Source organism: Phyllobates terribilis, unplaced genomic scaffold (genome assembly GCF_046119375.1).
Source record: "Phyllobates terribilis strain yellow unplaced genomic scaffold, ASM4611937v1 Scaffold_11__3_contigs__length_659146591, whole genome shotgun sequence".
Lineage (NCBI taxonomy): Eukaryota > Metazoa > Chordata > Amphibia > Anura > Dendrobatidae > Phyllobates > Phyllobates terribilis.
Genome location: NW_027362771.1, coordinates 437,550,572 through 437,568,776, shown reverse-complemented (window position 1 = coordinate 437,568,776; position 18,205 = coordinate 437,550,572). Strand labels below are relative to the sequence as shown.

The 18,205-nt window shown below is 43.1% G+C and overlaps 1 protein-coding gene across 1 annotated transcript; it reads right to left on the bottom strand.

The window, feature by feature from the left end:
• Nucleotides 1-8,993: 8,993 nt before the first annotated feature.
• On the bottom strand, nucleotides 8,994-11,639 carry LOC141167304 (uncharacterized). The gene is made up of 2 exons (XM_073654731.1): nucleotides 10,809-11,639; nucleotides 8,994-9,089 (listed from the first exon to the last, which is right to left on the bottom strand). Exons 1-2 carry the CDS (start codon nucleotides 11,637-11,639, stop codon nucleotides 8,994-8,996), a joined length of 927 nt encoding a protein of 308 aa, XP_073510832.1.
• Nucleotides 11,640-18,205: the final 6,566 nt, after the last annotated feature.

Here is an 18,205-nt window from a genome sequence, read left to right as displayed (position 1 = left end):
CAGGACTGATCCCAACCAACGCACACATTGTTAAAGGAGGCCTCACAAATCTCCAGAGTGAATATCTCTACCTGCACCGAAAACCTGGTTACCCTCCTGAACTGTACCTGTTACCGGACATCAGTAAAAGAAAGGTACTGAAACAAAGACTTAATGTGTGTGTGTGCCTACTTTGACATTACTGCCTATAGCGTTCGTACAAGCCGTATGCCGATCACCTCAGTGACCATACACAGCGCTGGTAACCGATTTTACCAGTTACCACAGGAGGCGTCAGGACACAATACTCCCATCATCCTCACCCCCATCCCTTTACTGACGGTCCAGGGCACGGAACCGGGAACCGACCAACCGTGATCCCCACAGAAGTAACCCATCCATCCCAGTATCTGAGTACCCCTACCCCTGTCGACCGACTCAGTTTGGCGTCACGAACAGGATACCGGGGCCCGGTAGAACCGGGTACTGTGTGCTTAAATTGGACTTTATTGGAAATTTGTGTACTGTAAAACGGGTCGTCATTACTGCATCATGGAGAAATTAAACTGAGCGGAGAGAGTCGCGGAGGCGCGGCTAAAGGAGCGCAAGGATAGCCCCGCCATTTTTTTTTAGAGTCACGGGTGACTGAAGGAGTTGATCGTAGCGGCTGGCAACGGTTAACTAGAGGGGCACCGTCATGAGTGAAGCAAACAATATTCGAGACCTTGAGGGAGGGGATGCCCAAGACGCAGCAGCCGCTTCCTCAGCTGGTGAAGGAGCCGCAGCATCTGGAGCGATGGCCCCAATAATGCCAATTGCCTTGCCGTATGTACCGGGAGCCAAGTGGTTACCGACATATGAAGGTAAACCCGGTACCTTAGCAGCTTTCAAACGTAAAATGTGTGCGGTGCTGGACATGTATGCGATGACAGGAAAGCAGCGAGCGTCTGTTGTTCAGGGACAATTAATAGGTGCAGCGGAGCTAGAAGCTGAGACTTGGAGCGATGCTGATGGAGACTCTATAGAATATGTGTTTGATAAGCTCAAAGCTGCTTTTGAAAAACGCACACAGTCTGAACTAAGGATGCTATTCTACCAATGCAAGCAGAGACCGCAAGATACCATCAGAGACTTTGCCCTACGTTTACAAGCGGCACTCCGGTCCATAAAACAGGTAGATCCAGCAAGTGTGCAAGATGAAGATAAATTGCTTGCAGAACAGTTTATGAATGGGTTGAGATCAGACTTTCACCGTCAGCAGGTGCACATGTGGGTCCTAGATCATCCAGGTGTGGATTTTAATACCTTAAAGGACCGTGCTATAACTGTACTACGAGACCCATTACCTGCAAAACCTGCAATCCCATCCTGGCAGGTTAATATCTCTCACATGAACTTAGAGCCTACCCCTAAAAACTCTGTAGAAGCGGTAGGACAAGCTGTCGTACCCGAATCTGCTGATGACCTACGTAATCAGGTGTTATAACTTACCAAAAACATGGACTACGTGTTAAAACTTTTGCAAGCCAGACCGGAGGCACAACCACCAAGCAAAATCCAGTTAGCTGAATCCTCTGAGGATGTTCCGTGGATGAGAAGAAAGCTCATGTCGCCCGTGCAGGGGACCAACGCACCATTCCGACACAGAGCAATGTCGCCCGTGGAGGAGATCAACAAGTCGCCCGTTCAGGGGACCAATGCACCATTCCGACGCAGAGCCACCGACCACACGGATTCTTCAGGACAACCCGTTTGCCTTCGTTGCAACAAACCGGGCCACTTTGCAAGAAGATGTCGTTTAAACCCGAGATTCCTGGGTCGCAGGGCCAACCCCCAGGAATAAAATGGCAGGGCCCATATGACTGGCGTAGTCGGTATGTGGGAGGCCGCCCGTACCTCAACAGTACACTAGAAGGAATCCCCACATCGGCCCTATTGGACACTGGGTCACAAGTCACCACCATCCCACATATCCTTTACAAGCAATTTTGGTCTGATGCTGATCTTAGCCCCCCAGACTCTAGTCTTGTCATTTTAGCAGCTAATGGTCAACCACTGAATCAGGTGGGGTTTAGAGAGGTGACAATAAAGCTGGGGAGGGTGGAGTTGAGAGGCCAAGGGTTATGTGTGGTAGAAGATGACCCCAATAACAAATGTCCTTACATGGTGCTTGGTACTAATATGATTGAAAACTGCCTTGAAGAAGTGATGTTTTTACTCCAACAGATTACAGAGACTGCTGGCATTGGGCGGAGGAGAGTCCTTCAAAGAGAAATCTGTGCCTTAATTCACAAGCAACAGGTAAATCTGTCTGGGGGGGAGATTGGCAGTGCGCGGGTAACAGACCAGTTTCCCATTGTATTACCACCAAACAGTGAAATGATGATATGGTGTCGAGCAGCTATGGGTATCAGAAGAAAGGAATACCAGGCAATTGTAGAACCGGTATATTCAGAGCATAGACCTACACTGCTGACAGCTAGAGGGGTGGTGGATGTACGCAGGGGAAGAGTACCAATCCATGTGTTGAATTGTGGTGAGGAAGAAGTGAAACTACCCCGGTATGCTACTGTAGCAAAGCTGTACACTGTCAGTAATAACAACATACAGACACTAGAGCCCTTGCCCCCGTCAAGTCAGGCGGAGGACAACAACCCCAAGGGACAGCTGGAGGAGTGGTGTCAGCAGTTGCACATAGGGACTGATGCCACTCCCGACCACCAGAAGCAAGGAGTTTACCGGGTAGTACAAGAGTTTAGCCAAGTATTCAGTAAGCATCCATTAGATTTTGGGAGGATAAAAGGGGTACGCCATCACATACCCACAGGAGATCATCCCCCGATTAAAGTGAGACATAGACCCATCCCACCAAACCACTACCAGTGTGCTAAAGAGATGCTGCAGGACATGAAGGAGGCCGGGGTTATAAGAGATAGCTGTAGTCCCTGGGCGGCCCCCTTAGTCTTAGTCAGAAAAAAAGATGGCACTATGAGGATGTGTGTGGATTACAGGAGGTCAATAAGATCACTCACAAAGATGCTTACCCGTTACCCCGGATAGAGGAGTCTCTAGCTGCATTAAAGACTGCTAAGTATTTCTCCACATTAGATCTCACTAGTGGGTATTGGCAGGTCTCCGTTGCAGAAGAAGACCGGGAGAAAACAGCATTCACAACACCAATGGGCCTCTGCGAATTCAATAGCATGCCATTTGGGTTATGCAATGCACCGGGGACGTTTCAGAGACTCATGGAGTGCTGCCTGGGGCACTGGAATTTTGAGACGGTACTTTTATACCTGGATGACGTCATAGTGTATTCCAAAACCTATGAAGAACATCTGGAACACCTAGTGGAGGCATTTACAGCTCTAACAAAGTATGGAATGAAGCTCAAACCATCTAAATGTTACCTGCTGAAGCCAAAAGTCCAATAAGTCCAAAAGTCCAATACCTAGGGCATGTAGTCAGCGCGGATGGCGTAGCACCAGATCCGGAAAAAGTGACGGCTATCCAGGACTGGCAGAGGCCGACCACCGTCAGAGAGGTACGTCAGTTCTTAGGTATGGTTGGGTATAACAGAAGATTTATTAAGGGCTACACGAAGATGGCAGCGCCCCTACAAGATCTTCTAGTAGGCCAAGCTAAGAAGAGAAGGTCTGCAGAGCCGCCGTTGGAATGGGGAAAGAAACAAGAAGACTCCTTCCAACAAATGAAACAGGCCCTTACCGGTGAGGAAATCTTGGCGTACCCAGATTATAACCTACCATTTGTCCTCTACACGGATGCAAGCAATGTAGGCCTGGGAGCAGTACTGTCCCAAATACAAGAAGGCAAGGAAAGAGTAATTGCCTATGCCAGTAGAAGACTTCGACCTACCGAGAGGAACCCGGAAAATTACAGTTCCTTTAAGTTGGAGTTCCTGGCCTTGGTCTGGGCAGTCACGGAGAGGTTCAAGCATTACTTAGCAGCTTCAAAATTTACTATCTTTACGGACAATAATCCGCTAACACACTTGGATACTGCAAAGCTTGGTGCATTGGAGCAGCGCTGGATGGCCCGGCTATCGAACTACGACTTTACCATCAAGTACCGAACAGGCCGTGGAAATGCAAATGCTGATGCCCTCTCCAAAAACCCTCAAGTACATTTGCAAGGGCTTGAAGAAGAAACCGATGACTTGGAGGAAATAGAACTTCCAGCTTTCCATAAAAGTAGAAAATGGAAAATGACAGAAACCCATATCTACCAGAACCGTCAGGATGTTGCACTAAACCCGCTGCCTCATTATGGATGGAAAGAAACCCAAGACAGCGATCCGGCAGTGAGCCTAGTGAAGAGGCTGGTAACCCAAGCGGATTTCAAAATTGAGAAGAATGCTCACCCAGAGGCCCAATTCCTGTGGAAAGAAAGAAGCAGGTTATTTATCTATAAAAACCAATTGTGCAGACGGTATATCAATCCAAGGACACATGAAATGATATGGAAAGTTGTGGTTCCAAAGAGAGACGTCCAAATGGTATTGGAAGAAAACCACAATGGAGCAGGACACTTTGGATGGAGAAAACTGGAAATACTGTTACGTGAGAGGTTTTATTGGATTGGCATGAGGTCTTCCATAGAAAAATGGTGTAAAAATTGTGGCCCATGCTCATTAAGAAGAGGAGATTGTAACAACCAGAAAGCACCACTCCAGCCTATCATAACCAAACAGCCCTTGGAAATAGTAGCCTTGGATCATGTCAAACTCACACCCAGTAGATCAGGCTATACTTATGCTCTTACCATGGTGGACCACTATTCCAGATTCCTAGTGGTAGCTCCTGTGAAGGACTTGACAGCTCAGACAGCAGCAAGAACCTTTCAAGCTTATTTCTGCAGGCCACATGGATATCCAGAACAGGTATTGACAGATCAGGGTCCTGCCTTTGAAGTGGAAATATTTCAAGAGTTCTGTAGCTTGTATGGATGCAAGAAAATTAGTACCACGCCTTACCATCCCCAAACTAACGGAATGTGCGAAAAAATGAATCACGTGGTAATAGAATTGCTGAAGACTCTGCCCTTTGAAGACAGAAAGAGATGGCAAGAGAAATTACCAGATCTTATTGACATCTATAACAACATCCCAGTAAGCTCAACTAATTGTACCCCGGCATACTTGATGAGAGCGAGACCAGGAAAATTGCCAGTGGACTTTGAAATGGGCATTGTAGTTCCTGAGGAAGACCCCTCAAGTGCAGATTGGGATACTAGAAGAACAGAACAATACAAGAAAATACAGGAGTGTGTTGAGAAAAGTCTAGCAAAATCCAGAGAAAGACAAGAAACCAATTTCAATAAAAACGCACAAGGAATCCCGTTAACCCCCGGAGAATTGGTTTTGAAAAGGAAAAAGAGACTTCATAAGCTAGATAATCAATGGGAAGAAGAACCATACACTGTATTACCATCCAATTTTGACAACCAGAAAACCTGTCTAATCAGCAAGGATAACGGAAAAACAACAGCAACAGTGTCCCGAGACCACTTAAAGAAGTGTCCTCAACCCTTACAACAAAAGGAATATATCCCTTGTCCCATACCAGAAGAAGAGATGCCAAGGACAATTAAGACAATCTTAGGAGAGTTACCCGCAGATTGGCCCCAAATAGCAGGAGCATATTTAATTCCCATGTTGACATTCCCACAACCAGTAAAAGGATCAAGAGCAGAAGAACCACCTACTGCAGCCAAGCTAGGGAATCCTGCAATCGGTGTTCCTGCCATTCCCACTGGGGGAGTGGGAAGACACTCCGGCATACCTGTGCTACGTAGACCAACACATGAGTCAGTAAGTAGTGTTCGCTCCACACCAGGCTTACGCACCAGTGGGATACCAGTTTTACGGAGGTCATCACGTATTAATTTTGGACACCCACCACTCAGATACAGGGAGTAAACCATAACAAAAGGGAAATGTAAATAGGTTCAAAAATGTAAATATGTAGTTAAAGTCAGTATATAGAAGGGTGACGAGTAGACCAAAACAGGTTACACCAGGTACACAATATAAAAAAGGGGGTGTGTAGAGTTGGCATAAGAAGCTGTCTAGGGAGAGCAAAATCTTGGCCAATAGGTGACCCCAGGGCCAAAAGGCCTACAGTGCTTATGACCGGGAGAGGCCCCTGCAGTACCTAGGACCTTTGCGCCGAGGCACACGTAGTAAATGTTTTGTTGTGTATTGTGAATTATTAAGTCTATTTGAATCTTTAAGCCTACAGAGACTTTACCTGTTTGGAAATCTGAAACTTTTTGCAAATTTTTAAAAATGGACCGAAGCCACAGGACTGGTGGTGGCAAAAACACTTTCCCTTTAACAGCCTGCAGCAGATTGACTATCGTTGTATGGACTAGTTATCCATCTTTCCCATTTTCCCTGGTTATTGTAAATTTTATTTTTGAGACTCTGTTCAAATTACAAATATAAATGTTAATGTTATGTTATCTTTGTTAAAAAAAAAAGTGTTTCAGTCCCGGAGGACTGAAGTTAACTAGGGGGGAATGTGGCACCCCTGCACGGGATTACCACAGGATCCATAGGTGCAGGGAGAGATGTACACTTAGGCACACACAACACCTTCCACCCCAGGTCTGAGGGGAGGAGTCAGTTTCCAGGGAGACAGCAAAGTGGCAGTTAGTCTCGAGAGGGATGAAGGAGGAGAGAGACAGAGAGCTGTTGGCTGAGGACCAGTGAAGCCCTGAACTAGGAAACAGGTCTGTGTTGTGAAGCGCCCTAGAGAGAGGGACAGAGGTTAGAAGGAGAAAGAAAGAGATAAAACTATTATCCCTTTAGCTCACCCGGACACCGGAGACCGAGATTGCTATTAATTCAGGAATAGCATAGAAAACCAGGACAGATCAGGAGGATCTACTCCCCCTGAAGAAGAAGGGGAAAGAGGTGCCAAACTTGACCAAGTAGAGGACCAGGGGCCCAGAAAGAGAATTGGTAGCCCCAAGGAAAGGTCCTCATTGTCAGTTGTGGAGAAGGACCCCAAAGAAAGTAAAAGGTGGCAGGTTCAGCTTAAGGCAGGACTGATCCCAAACAACGTACACATTGTTAAAGGAGGCCTCACAAATCTCCAGAGTGAATATCTCTACCTGCACTGAAAACCTGGTTACCCTTCTGAACTGTACCTGTTACCGGACATCAGTAAAAGAAAGGTACTGAAACAAAGACTTAATGTGTGTGTGTGCCTACTTTGACATTACTGCCTATAGCGTTCGTACAAGCCGTATGCCGATCACCTCAGCAACCATACACAGCGCTGGTAACCGATTTTACCAGCTACCACATGAGGCGTCAGGACACAATACTCCCATCATCCTCACCCCCATCCCTTTACTGACGGTCCAGGGCACGGAACCGGGAACCGACCAACCGTGATCCCCACAGAAGTAACCCATCCATCCCGGTATCAGAGTACCCTTACCCCTGTCGACCGACTCACTTGTAGTGCCCGTCCCTGGCATCGGAGAATGCTCATAGTGAGCAGTACGTGCAATGTGAGGATTCACAAGTCTGCACATAGAGCGATTTGTAGTTTTAGAAAGGACAACCCCTTTAATCATTTTATTTCATAATAAGCAGCTTATTTGTAGGAAGTTCTTTAAAGGGAACCTGTCATCGGGTTTTCCCGAAATAAAGTACAGCCAACACCTGTAAGCCCTCTGTTGCAGCATACTAGTAGATTATATCTAAGTCTGCAAGGCACAAAAAAGAGCTTTTATTATACCCCCCTATGGTGCGGTTCGGTCCTATGGGCATCTCTGGTCTTGGTCCAGTGCCTCCCCTCTTCTTACAATCGCCATCCTCCTTCCCTGCTTCATGTGGATGATGTGTCCTACGTCATACATGGTGCCCTCCATCGCACTCCTGCGCAGTCGCACTTCTCTCTGCCCCGCACAGTACTGTATTGCGCATGCGCCGACTTTACCTATGTGTCATCAGCTCTCTTTGCCCTTTCTCAGCACATGTGCACTACAGTACTGTGCTCTGCCCTCAGCAAGACAGAGGGAAGTGCTAAGGTGAACCCCCAGCTACGCCTCTGCCTTATGGTGATTGATAATGCTCACTTTGGAACACTGCCTGATCTAAATCCTCATCCCTGCACACACTGACACTGCAGGGGCCGAGAGTACACACAGTGTCTGTGTGTGCAGGTGCGTTCTCATCCCTCTCCTGTACGTAATGGCTGCTTGCTGCACACAGGATAACAAAGCAGCGGGCTGCTGAAACTGAGAAGAGAGATGAGAGCATGCACACACTGGCACTGCAGGGGCTGAGCACTTGCACAAAGTTTTTGTGCATCTGAATTTTGCAAAAATTATGCAATATTTTACTGTTTCAGCAGAATTCTGACAATCTGCTTGATAAATCTAAGTCATAATGATTATGGAAACATACCTTTTTCTGAAGAATTCTGCTTTCAGACTCATCTTAACCTAATATGGCTGATGACAGAAAATAATAGATTGCATTGAACTGCACAGCAAATGTGGAGGAGATATACTTTAAAAGCTTAGACATTTATCAGCTATCTACAGAATATCTGCTGGAAACGTCTGATGTAGGTCCCACTGAGTAATGTCGCTGCAACTCTCGGTGTAGAGGTGGTCGTGGCTCTCTACATTGACTTCTATGGAAGGTCTAGCTACATATGGGACATCCTGTGCATATACCATAAATGTATCAAATTTTAGGTTTGGGGTACCCTTAAAGGTATGAAATCATATATTCTGGATATAAAAGTTTTATTTTGTGCTTAAAATTAAATATATAATATAAACAGAACAGACCCGAACAAGCAAAAACAAAATAAAATAAGTACATAAATACAATAAATAAAAGAAGGTGATATATAATGTCCTCTATATGTCATAAATATAAAATGTGTATAAAAGCATAAAATGCTCTGTATTTACATATGCACATCATAAAGCAATAGTCCATAGATAGAACACAGAAAGGTTTTTTTTTAGCAGAAATGTGGTAGTTGGAGATTTTCTTCTGCCTGGACAGATTTCCAAAGCTTTTTATTTTCAAGTTCGTCCCACATATCATCAATCATATCCTATATAGGAAATAAAAGAAAAGAAACTATTAATAATCACATTAACCTTGAAATCACCAAACATGAATCCTAGTTCTTATTAGCAGACAATATAGACTAACATTGCACATCAGCATTAAAATTACAGCAACCATTGTAAATGTAATGGTCGGAGTGACAGGGGGTTATTGTCAGTCAGGGTATACATATGAAATGTGAACCTGGTTATTAAAGGGAACCTGTCATGTCCCCAAACTCTATTAACCTGCAGATATAGGATTTATATGCTTTACTGAAAGCATGGCTACCATGAGAAAATGAACTTTATTCCTCCCGGGAGCCTCTGGCTTTCAGTCATAGAGGCGTGCCGCTGCAGCTTCAGTCATCACTCTATACACAATGAGCAGCGGCTGTAAGCACACCTCAGAACTCTACAGGGAATCCGTCAGTAGGATCAACCCTTCAGAGCTGTCTATATGGGTATGTGGTCATAGGAAGCTGAATATAATGATACCTTGACATCTGCAATCCGATGTCTTATTTTGTCTTATTCCTGAGAAATCCATATTTTTCTTAATATATACTGTAAATAGTCTGTTAAGATTTTTGGGTGGGACATAGATCTGCATGAGAATCTGCCTCCAGAGTTTATTTTAAATGAGAGGGGGCATTACCAATGTGATACAGCCTATCAGTCATTTTATGTCTCACACTGGTAACGCCTGCTTTCAATAAAATAAGCTCTGGAGGCAGATTCTCAGGGAGATCTATGTCCGTCCCATAGATCTTAAGAGCTGATCTACATATTACGAAAAACATGGATTACTCTGAATTATGCAATCTGATGTCTTATTCCAAGGTATCATTTTATTCAGCTTACTGTGACCTGCATGCCCATATAGACGGCTTAGGAGGGTTGATCCTACTGACAGATTCCCTTTTAACCGTCAGCTACCTCGGCAGTGCATCCGTGCAGAAGTCGGCTGACAGTCAAAGTGCTGGGGAATGCTTACAGGCACTGCTCACAATGATGCCCTTATGACTGAAAGCCAGTGGCTCCCAGAAGGAATGAAGTTCTTCTCCTCCCAGTAAGCCTTGCTTTCAGTAAGGCGGCTGGACCGCATTGGAATGCAATATACCTGCAGATTAAAGCTCTGCGGAATATATTGTCACTATATAAATAAAGATTATTATTATTAACCCTATATCTGCAGGTTAATAGCATTTGGGGACCTGAAAAGTTCCCTTTAAAGCAGTGTTTCCCAAACTCCAGTCTTCACGGCCCCCACAGGTCATGTTTTCAGGATTTCCATATTATTGCCCAGGTGAGAGAATTCCTGATGCCTTGATGATACTTGCATCACCTGTGCAATACTAAGGAAATCCTGAGAACATGACCTGTTGGGGGCCATGAGGACTGGCGTTTGGGAAACACTGCTTTAAAGGAATCTGTTGGCAAATAATAATGTATAAGTACTGAGGACATACTTTTTCAATTATCTCAATTATTAACTTAATAATTAAATATAATCTAGTCTATTTATCCCTTGCCCAATTTTAGATAAGGAAAGCTATACACACAGTTTGATATAAAACATGTATATGTAACAATAAGTCTACGGTGAAGTCTAGCACTCTAGCATTTCGCTGAGGCTAATATATGCTCTCTATATAAATAGAAATATACTATAGTAAATATAAGAAACAAATATAGGAAATGTAAGAAAGATTTTGACATACCTGACAAAAACCCAGGTCTGGAGAAACTGGTGACTGTGATGGCAATGCTTTCGTATCTGGTACTGGAGATAAATGTACTGATGCTGTACTCATGGCACAGGGTGATAATGTCTCTTCTGGAAGGCCTTGATCTGTGAATTGAGGAGAGAACATCTCGGCTGAAGAAGAGATAGTATCCATGCCAGTAGCAATTGCTGTGTCTAGAAATACTCTTGGAGAAGTAGAATAGTGGGGAAATGTCTCTGTAATTTGGGCTTCTGCAGAAGAACACGCTTCATGTATATTGCCTTGGCAGCAGCAAAAGCCAACTGGACACATAGATCTTCTGAGGCTTTCTTCCCTTATCTTCATGAGGGTCTCATCATCCAGGCCAAGAACATCAGAGAGATGTGCAATGTAACGGATTGTCATGCGTAGGGTCTCAATTTTTGTCAGGTTTTTACCAAGTGGTGCCACCGCTGGTGGAAGATATCTTCTCAGGTTCTGCAGAGCAGTTGAGAGATTCCTCATTCTCATCTTCTCCCTCTCACTAGCACTCTGTCGTTGGTGAAAAATGGTTCTGTTTCTGCCGTGGTTCTTCATTGCTGGTAGTGTTGGCTGTCCAGTTTGTAGAACTTCATCTTTGGGTAAAGATCTTTGAATGCTGTTATACTTTTCTTCTGCAAAACTGCAGGATTGATAAGAAGGCGAAAAGCTGAAGGAGTCAACAGAGGATGTTGGAGATAGGCTTCTGTAACCTTCAGAATCAGGGTACCCCCCTTGCTGAAGAGTGCTGTACCCTGGAAGTAACTTTTTCTCCTTAGATTGCAATTCTGACAGAGAGAAATCCATGTGTGCTGCTCTTAAGAGTGTCTGTAGAAATGCTGACTGTAGTGACTGCAGCTCTGCAGACCAAGGTTTTATCCAGAAAGCGGAGGTGTGAATTGTCACCTTCACGGGCACTATCAACACTTCAAAGCTTAATAGGGCAGAGCAGGGGGTCCATGGGGAGAAGGTTCCCAGAGAACCAAGTGTGTGTTTTCACCCCAAGAAAATGAACTGAAAAAATGGACTGTGTAGGTCAATTACTTGTGTAACCTATACAGTAATGGCATTTAAGTAGCACCATTTCAGCTGATTAGACAAGTAATGATGGAGAAATGAAATATTATACGAAAAAGTTAATAGATAGATAGATAGATAGATAGATAGATAGATAGATAGATAGATAGATAGATAGATAGATAGATAGAATACAAAAAAAATGATGCAATACATCTAATCAGATGAAAAATATGATTTGGGTGACTCAAGAATTACTTTCACTTTTTTTACCTAATTAAATTTGCTTCCTAATTTATTTTTTTGGTATCAGAAGATATCATCCTGATGGCACCCTTACAAGAGTTTTGCACCTTCTGTAAGCCATGCTATTTTTGGACATAGGTAGATAGATAGATATTTTGTAATACAGAAAACAGTAATTATAAGCAGTAGTCAGAAGCCTAAAGTTGGTAGCATGGTGGCTCACTGGTTAGCTCTGCGTGAAGGACAGCATCAAAAGGAGTTTATATGTTCTCCACGTATTTGTGTGGATTTATTCTGGGTATCTTGCTGAAACTGATAGGAAATACTGATAGGAAATTTAGATTGTGAGCCCCAATTGCAACAGGGATGACAATGTCTATAAAGAGCTAAGAAAATGAATGAGGCTATATAAGTGAGTAAAATAAATAAATAAATTTTGTACTATATACTATAATAATAAATAATAATATACACCATGCTCATTCAATATGGAGAGTGGCACATAAATATCAGTTATATACTAAATGTACGTAAATTACGCTTATACTCCACATATACGGATAGAGCATATTTTTGCTTCTATCATTTCAGCCAGTCTGTCATGTCCATCATGTTGCAGTCATGGCTGAAGATGTCATCAGCTGTCTTTGTCCTGCTTTATTTGTTTGCCCAGAGCAGGGGTGAGTCCCCAAGGCTCCTAACATTTGCAAGTGAAGTGTGCCAAAAGGTGACAAACTGTTCCACCTACTGAGAAGATTCCTGTGGAGACTGGGCCCTTGCCCTATAAAACCATGATCACATTTATTTTTTAGAAGTTAAACTTTACAGTCTCTGGTTTCTCAAGCTGCAGAATATTTCACAGAAATAACAAAAAACCATCAAAGCCAAAAGAGAGGCCAATGCTTTCTTGTCTCTGATTAAAAGAAGCCGCTTTAAGGAAGTGAATTATGCCAGACACTAACATTAGTGAATGGTGGAGGGTAATATGGTGCAGGCTAAGTAAAAGTTCATTTGTTTCTACTGATGGTTTGAAATTACACCAATGCTAAACACACACATTTACACAGGATGATAGTCACAATCATTGCCCAGTATAAGCATACCCAGCATTCAAACAGCAAACAATATTTAGGTCTTTTGTGATTCACCCCATCTTTCATACTGTCATTAGCACATCCTCTTGTTTAGATGGAAATTGTGAGATTGCACAAAGCATTGTATTCCCAAAAAGCTCCTGATTGTTTTATAATATAAATATAAGTCAAGTAGAACCTATGGACTTGTTATATTGATCATCAGTGCTCAGTATGAGCAATTTATCTGCCCTTGTAAGATGACACTTTATGTTTCTTGTCCTTTCATCAATTGTCTTTCCCTAATACACATTCTAGAACCTTTTGGTCCCCAATGTAAGATTTTAGGGGGGACAGTTTGCTTGCATTATACACATTGGATTTGTGCAAATTACAAGGAGATTGTTTAAAAGACCACAGTAGTACTCGTGTTTGTGTGTATATATACGTATATATATAAGGTTCTGGCACTTTGAAATTGTGATTAAGAGAAGTTCTCCATGTCAGGTGAAGATTGAAACTCAAGCAAAAGCTTTCAAAGGGCATCTGTTTGTGCAGATAAACCACTGCCCACAAGTCTCGCATTGCCCAGCAAAAAAATTATGAAATCAGCTTTGAAATTGTTGATCATCCACCATATTCTCAAAATTTGGCCACAATTGATTACCACTTTCTGAAACTCAAAAAATCATTGAATTGAACATTTACGACAAACAAGATGGTATTTGATGCTGCGGAGTCGCGGTTTGCAAAAAAAGGAAAACAATACTTATTCTTAAGGATTAGAATGACTTTTTGATCAATGCATTCAATGTACAAAGCTGAAAGGTGAATATGTTGAATTAAATTTTTCTGAATTCATTTTTCTAAAATTCATGGTGCCTACAGTGAAACCAGGTCGTGGCAGTGTCTTTGTGTGGAGCTGCATGAGTGCTGCTGGTTTCATTGATGGTATCATGAATTCACAGATGTACTCCTCTATAGTGAAAGAGAAGATTCTGCCATTACTCCATGCTCTTGGTAGACGTGCACTTTTCCAACATGACAATGATCCAAATCAGAAATCTGTTGCGTTTCTGAAGAACAGGGTGAAAGTGATTCAGTGGCCAAGTATGTCTTCTGATCTGAACCCAATCGAACACCTATGGGGAATTCTGAAGAGACGAGTTGAGCATCACTCTCCATCCAGTATCCAGGATCTAAAAGAAGTAGTTTTTGAAGAATGAAAAAAGATGTTGCAATATATCGCCAACTTGTTCACTCCATGCCTAAAAGAGTTGGTACTGTCCTTAAAAATGGTCATACAAAATACTAGATGTAGTCATTTTTAATGTGGGATATATTCATTTTTGCATCAACTAATTGGAGTAAGACTGAAGACTTTGTAATGTAAATTATAATTTTAACGTTACTTTCATGTTATGGGTTTAAAAATTATTTTTGAAACTTGTTCTTGTGTTCAGTAAGATAGTGATTAAGTTCTTACTTTTCAAAGGGGGCACTGTAAATACTATACAGTGTTTGTAAGGCATCCGAATTGATGGGAGAAGCACATGCTGAGTAATGGGTTTCCCTGAATTTTTCAGTGACTCACAGAAGTGTGGTGGCTTCACACCTTAGCATGTTTATGCAAGTGGCAGAACCAATTCCTGATATTCACACCTTTTCAGCACAAGACTGAGGTGTCATCCTGGGAAACCAAAGTTACCCTCTACTTGACTTAACCCCACAACCTCTAAGAGTGAAGGTAACCCATAATTACTGGACTCCTGTCTAAATTCCAGTCCATGGGAGAGTAACAACTGGCTCACTCAAATGTAAGCATATCTATTACGACCTGATATCACTGTGATGGCAATTTCAGTCGTGGATTGTTCATTTTACTGTATATATTTTAAGGTATGGGTGAAAAATCGCTGCAAAAATGCTGAAAGAATTGACATGCTGCGCCTTGGCACCAACGCAGTAGGGCTCAAAATGGGAACGGAAAAAGATATACAGCATGTGCATAAGATCTCAGAAATCTCATTGATTATGCTAGCTCTGTAAAATCAAATATATGCACAAAATATGCAACAAAACACTGCAAAAAGGCCACGTGTGATCATTTCCCTTTTTGTACAACATACATGCTAAGTTTATGGAGGGGACAGTTTGTGTGATGACCTACATATATGCAGGACAGTGTTTTCACGTTTCTTATTATGTAAGTGAAATTAACCTTTTCAGGCTAAATTCCATTTCTCTCCCTAGAGGAAATAATTCCATCTTCCAACTATATCGAACAAGTACACGTCCACATTTAATAGCACTTTAATTTGTAATCTTCTCAACGCACACACGGGACAAATTGTCATTATAGGAATTGTCTGTTTAAGCCTGCGTGCCCACTATGCGGTTTTCAAGCATTTTTGCTGCGGAATTTCCGCAGCGAAAACTCTTAAAAACCGCTTGGTAATACGTGTCCCATGGTCCCCAATGATAATCCGCATGTGCTGTGCACATGCTGCGGAAAATCCGCAGCATGTCCATTATTTTTGCGGACACGCGGCGTAATTGCCGCCATTGACTTGCATTGAAACGCTTAATATCCGCATGACTACATGTATACATGCGGATATTAAGCGATTCAATGTGCGGATGGTACCCGGGTCTGGAGAAGAGGAGATTCTCCTCCAGACCTGGGTACCATAGTACCTGTTAAAAATAAGAATTTAAAATAAATAATATACATTATACTCACCTTCTGATGGCCCCCGGTCTCTTGTACGGTGTGTCCTGGCTCCCCGGTGGCTCGCGATGGCGTAAAAGGACCTTCCATGATTTCATTTAGTCATGTAACAGGACACGCGACCGGATTTATAGTAAAAATCACGATCTCCATTCAAAGCCCAGTTGTAATGCCAATGCCAGAGTCCCTGCGTGGTCCTTCTCCCTCCTCCCGGCAGGTACACCGATATACTTATTCCCGAGCACGCGGCGATGTCCCCGTTCTCTGCTGTGGCTTCCCTGGGCCTGAGCTTGCTGCACAGTTCTCCCAGCCGCACGCCTAGTGCACACGTGTGATCACCGATTCTTAAAGGCGCAGCGCGTGCACTTTGGAAATGCTCCGAGTCTGTGTCCGTGACTGTGATCCTGACCCTTGGGGTCAGCAGCTGCAGTACCGGGGACTGCCCATGAGTGGTACGTGGTGGCTACCTGCAGCGCAAGCCTAAGACCACGGCCCCGCTATCAGTTTTTGGTCAGTGTACGGGCAGTATTTTTTCTCAGGAGTGGGAGCCAAAACCAGGAGTGGGTGATAAATGCAGAATTGGTGCACTTATTTCAATTATACCTTTTCTCTGATTGTTCCTCACCTGGTTTTGTCTCCCACTCCTGAGAAAAAATACTGACTGAATACTGAACAAACACTAATAGTGGGGCCGTGGCCTTAATCTACCATCAGGAGCTTTAGCAAAAAACAGGTAGCCGCTTAGCCACGCCAGGCCCGTGGCATAGTGGGTCCACGATCCGCATGTTTGACACCAACTTGTGGTTGGGGTTCACAGGAGCACTAAGATGACCGCGACTGGGGCCTTTAACAGCCCCCTAGATGCTATAGGAACTTGTCGGCACTCACAATTGCGTTGTGGGGGGACAATGGCCATCCAAATGGATGGCCCATTAGGATCGCATTAATCAAATGCCACTGTCACAGATTGCAGCAACATGTAAGTGATTAAACAGCAGCAATCTGAGCTGGCTCTGGTTGATGTTGTTAGAGGCAAATGCCGTCTCAGGTCATGCACGTCGGCATCATACCTCAGTCCAGTGATTGGCTGTAGTCAGGGCCGGCTCCAGGTTTTCGTGGACCCTGGGCAATAGAGTCTCAGTGGGCCCCTTTAACACATACCACTATTCATGATGCACAGTTAAGAAATATAGATATAGTACAATGCCAAAGATTTCACTAACGTCTTACATTACATGAGTGATATCTATTGTAAATAGACAACATCTCAGAAACCGGCGAATCCTCAGAGCGTACAGTGCGTGACCTGGGGGGATTCAAAAGTCTGCAGTCACACAAAATGATTGCAGACTTATCATTTTAGACAACACAGTATAGTCCTCCATGCAGTAATATGGGCACCACATAGTCCTCAATACAGTATAATGGGCTCCATAAATTGCTCCATACAGTATTATAGGCCACCTATACAGTATATTGCTCCTTACAGTATTATGGGACCCATATATTGCTCCATACAGTATAATGGACCCCATATAATGCTCCATACAGTATAATGGGCCCCATATATTGCTCCATAAAGTATATTGGCCCCATATAATGCTACATACAGCATAATGGCCCTATATATTGCTCCATACAGTATAATGGTCCCATATATTGATCCATACTGTATAATGGCCCCATATAATGCTCAATATAGTATAATGGCTCCATATATTAGTCCACACAGTATATTGGTCCCATATAATGCTCTATACAGCATAATGGCCCCCTATATTGCTCCATACAGTATAATGGCCCCAAATATTGATCCATACTGTATAATGGCCCTATATAATGCTCCATATAGTATAATGGCTCCATATATTAGTCCATTCAGTTTGCTGGCCCCATATAATGCTCCATACAGCATTATGGCCCCATATATTACTCCATACAGTATAATGGCCCCTATATATTGCTCCATACAATATATAATGGCCCCATATATAGCTCCATACAGTATAATGGCTCCATGTATTGCTACATGCTGTGCAATGGCCCTAAATATTGCTTCATACAGTATATAATGACCCCACATATTGTTCCATACTGTATAATGGCCCCAAATATTGCTCCATAAAGTATATAATGGCCTTATATATAGCTTCTTCAAGTATAATGGTCCCATGTATTGCTCCTTACTGTATAATGGCCCCAAATGTTTCTCCATAAAGTATATAATGTCTCCATAAATTGTTCCATACTGCGAAATGGCCCCAAATATTGCTCCATACAGTATATAATAGCCTCATACAGTATAA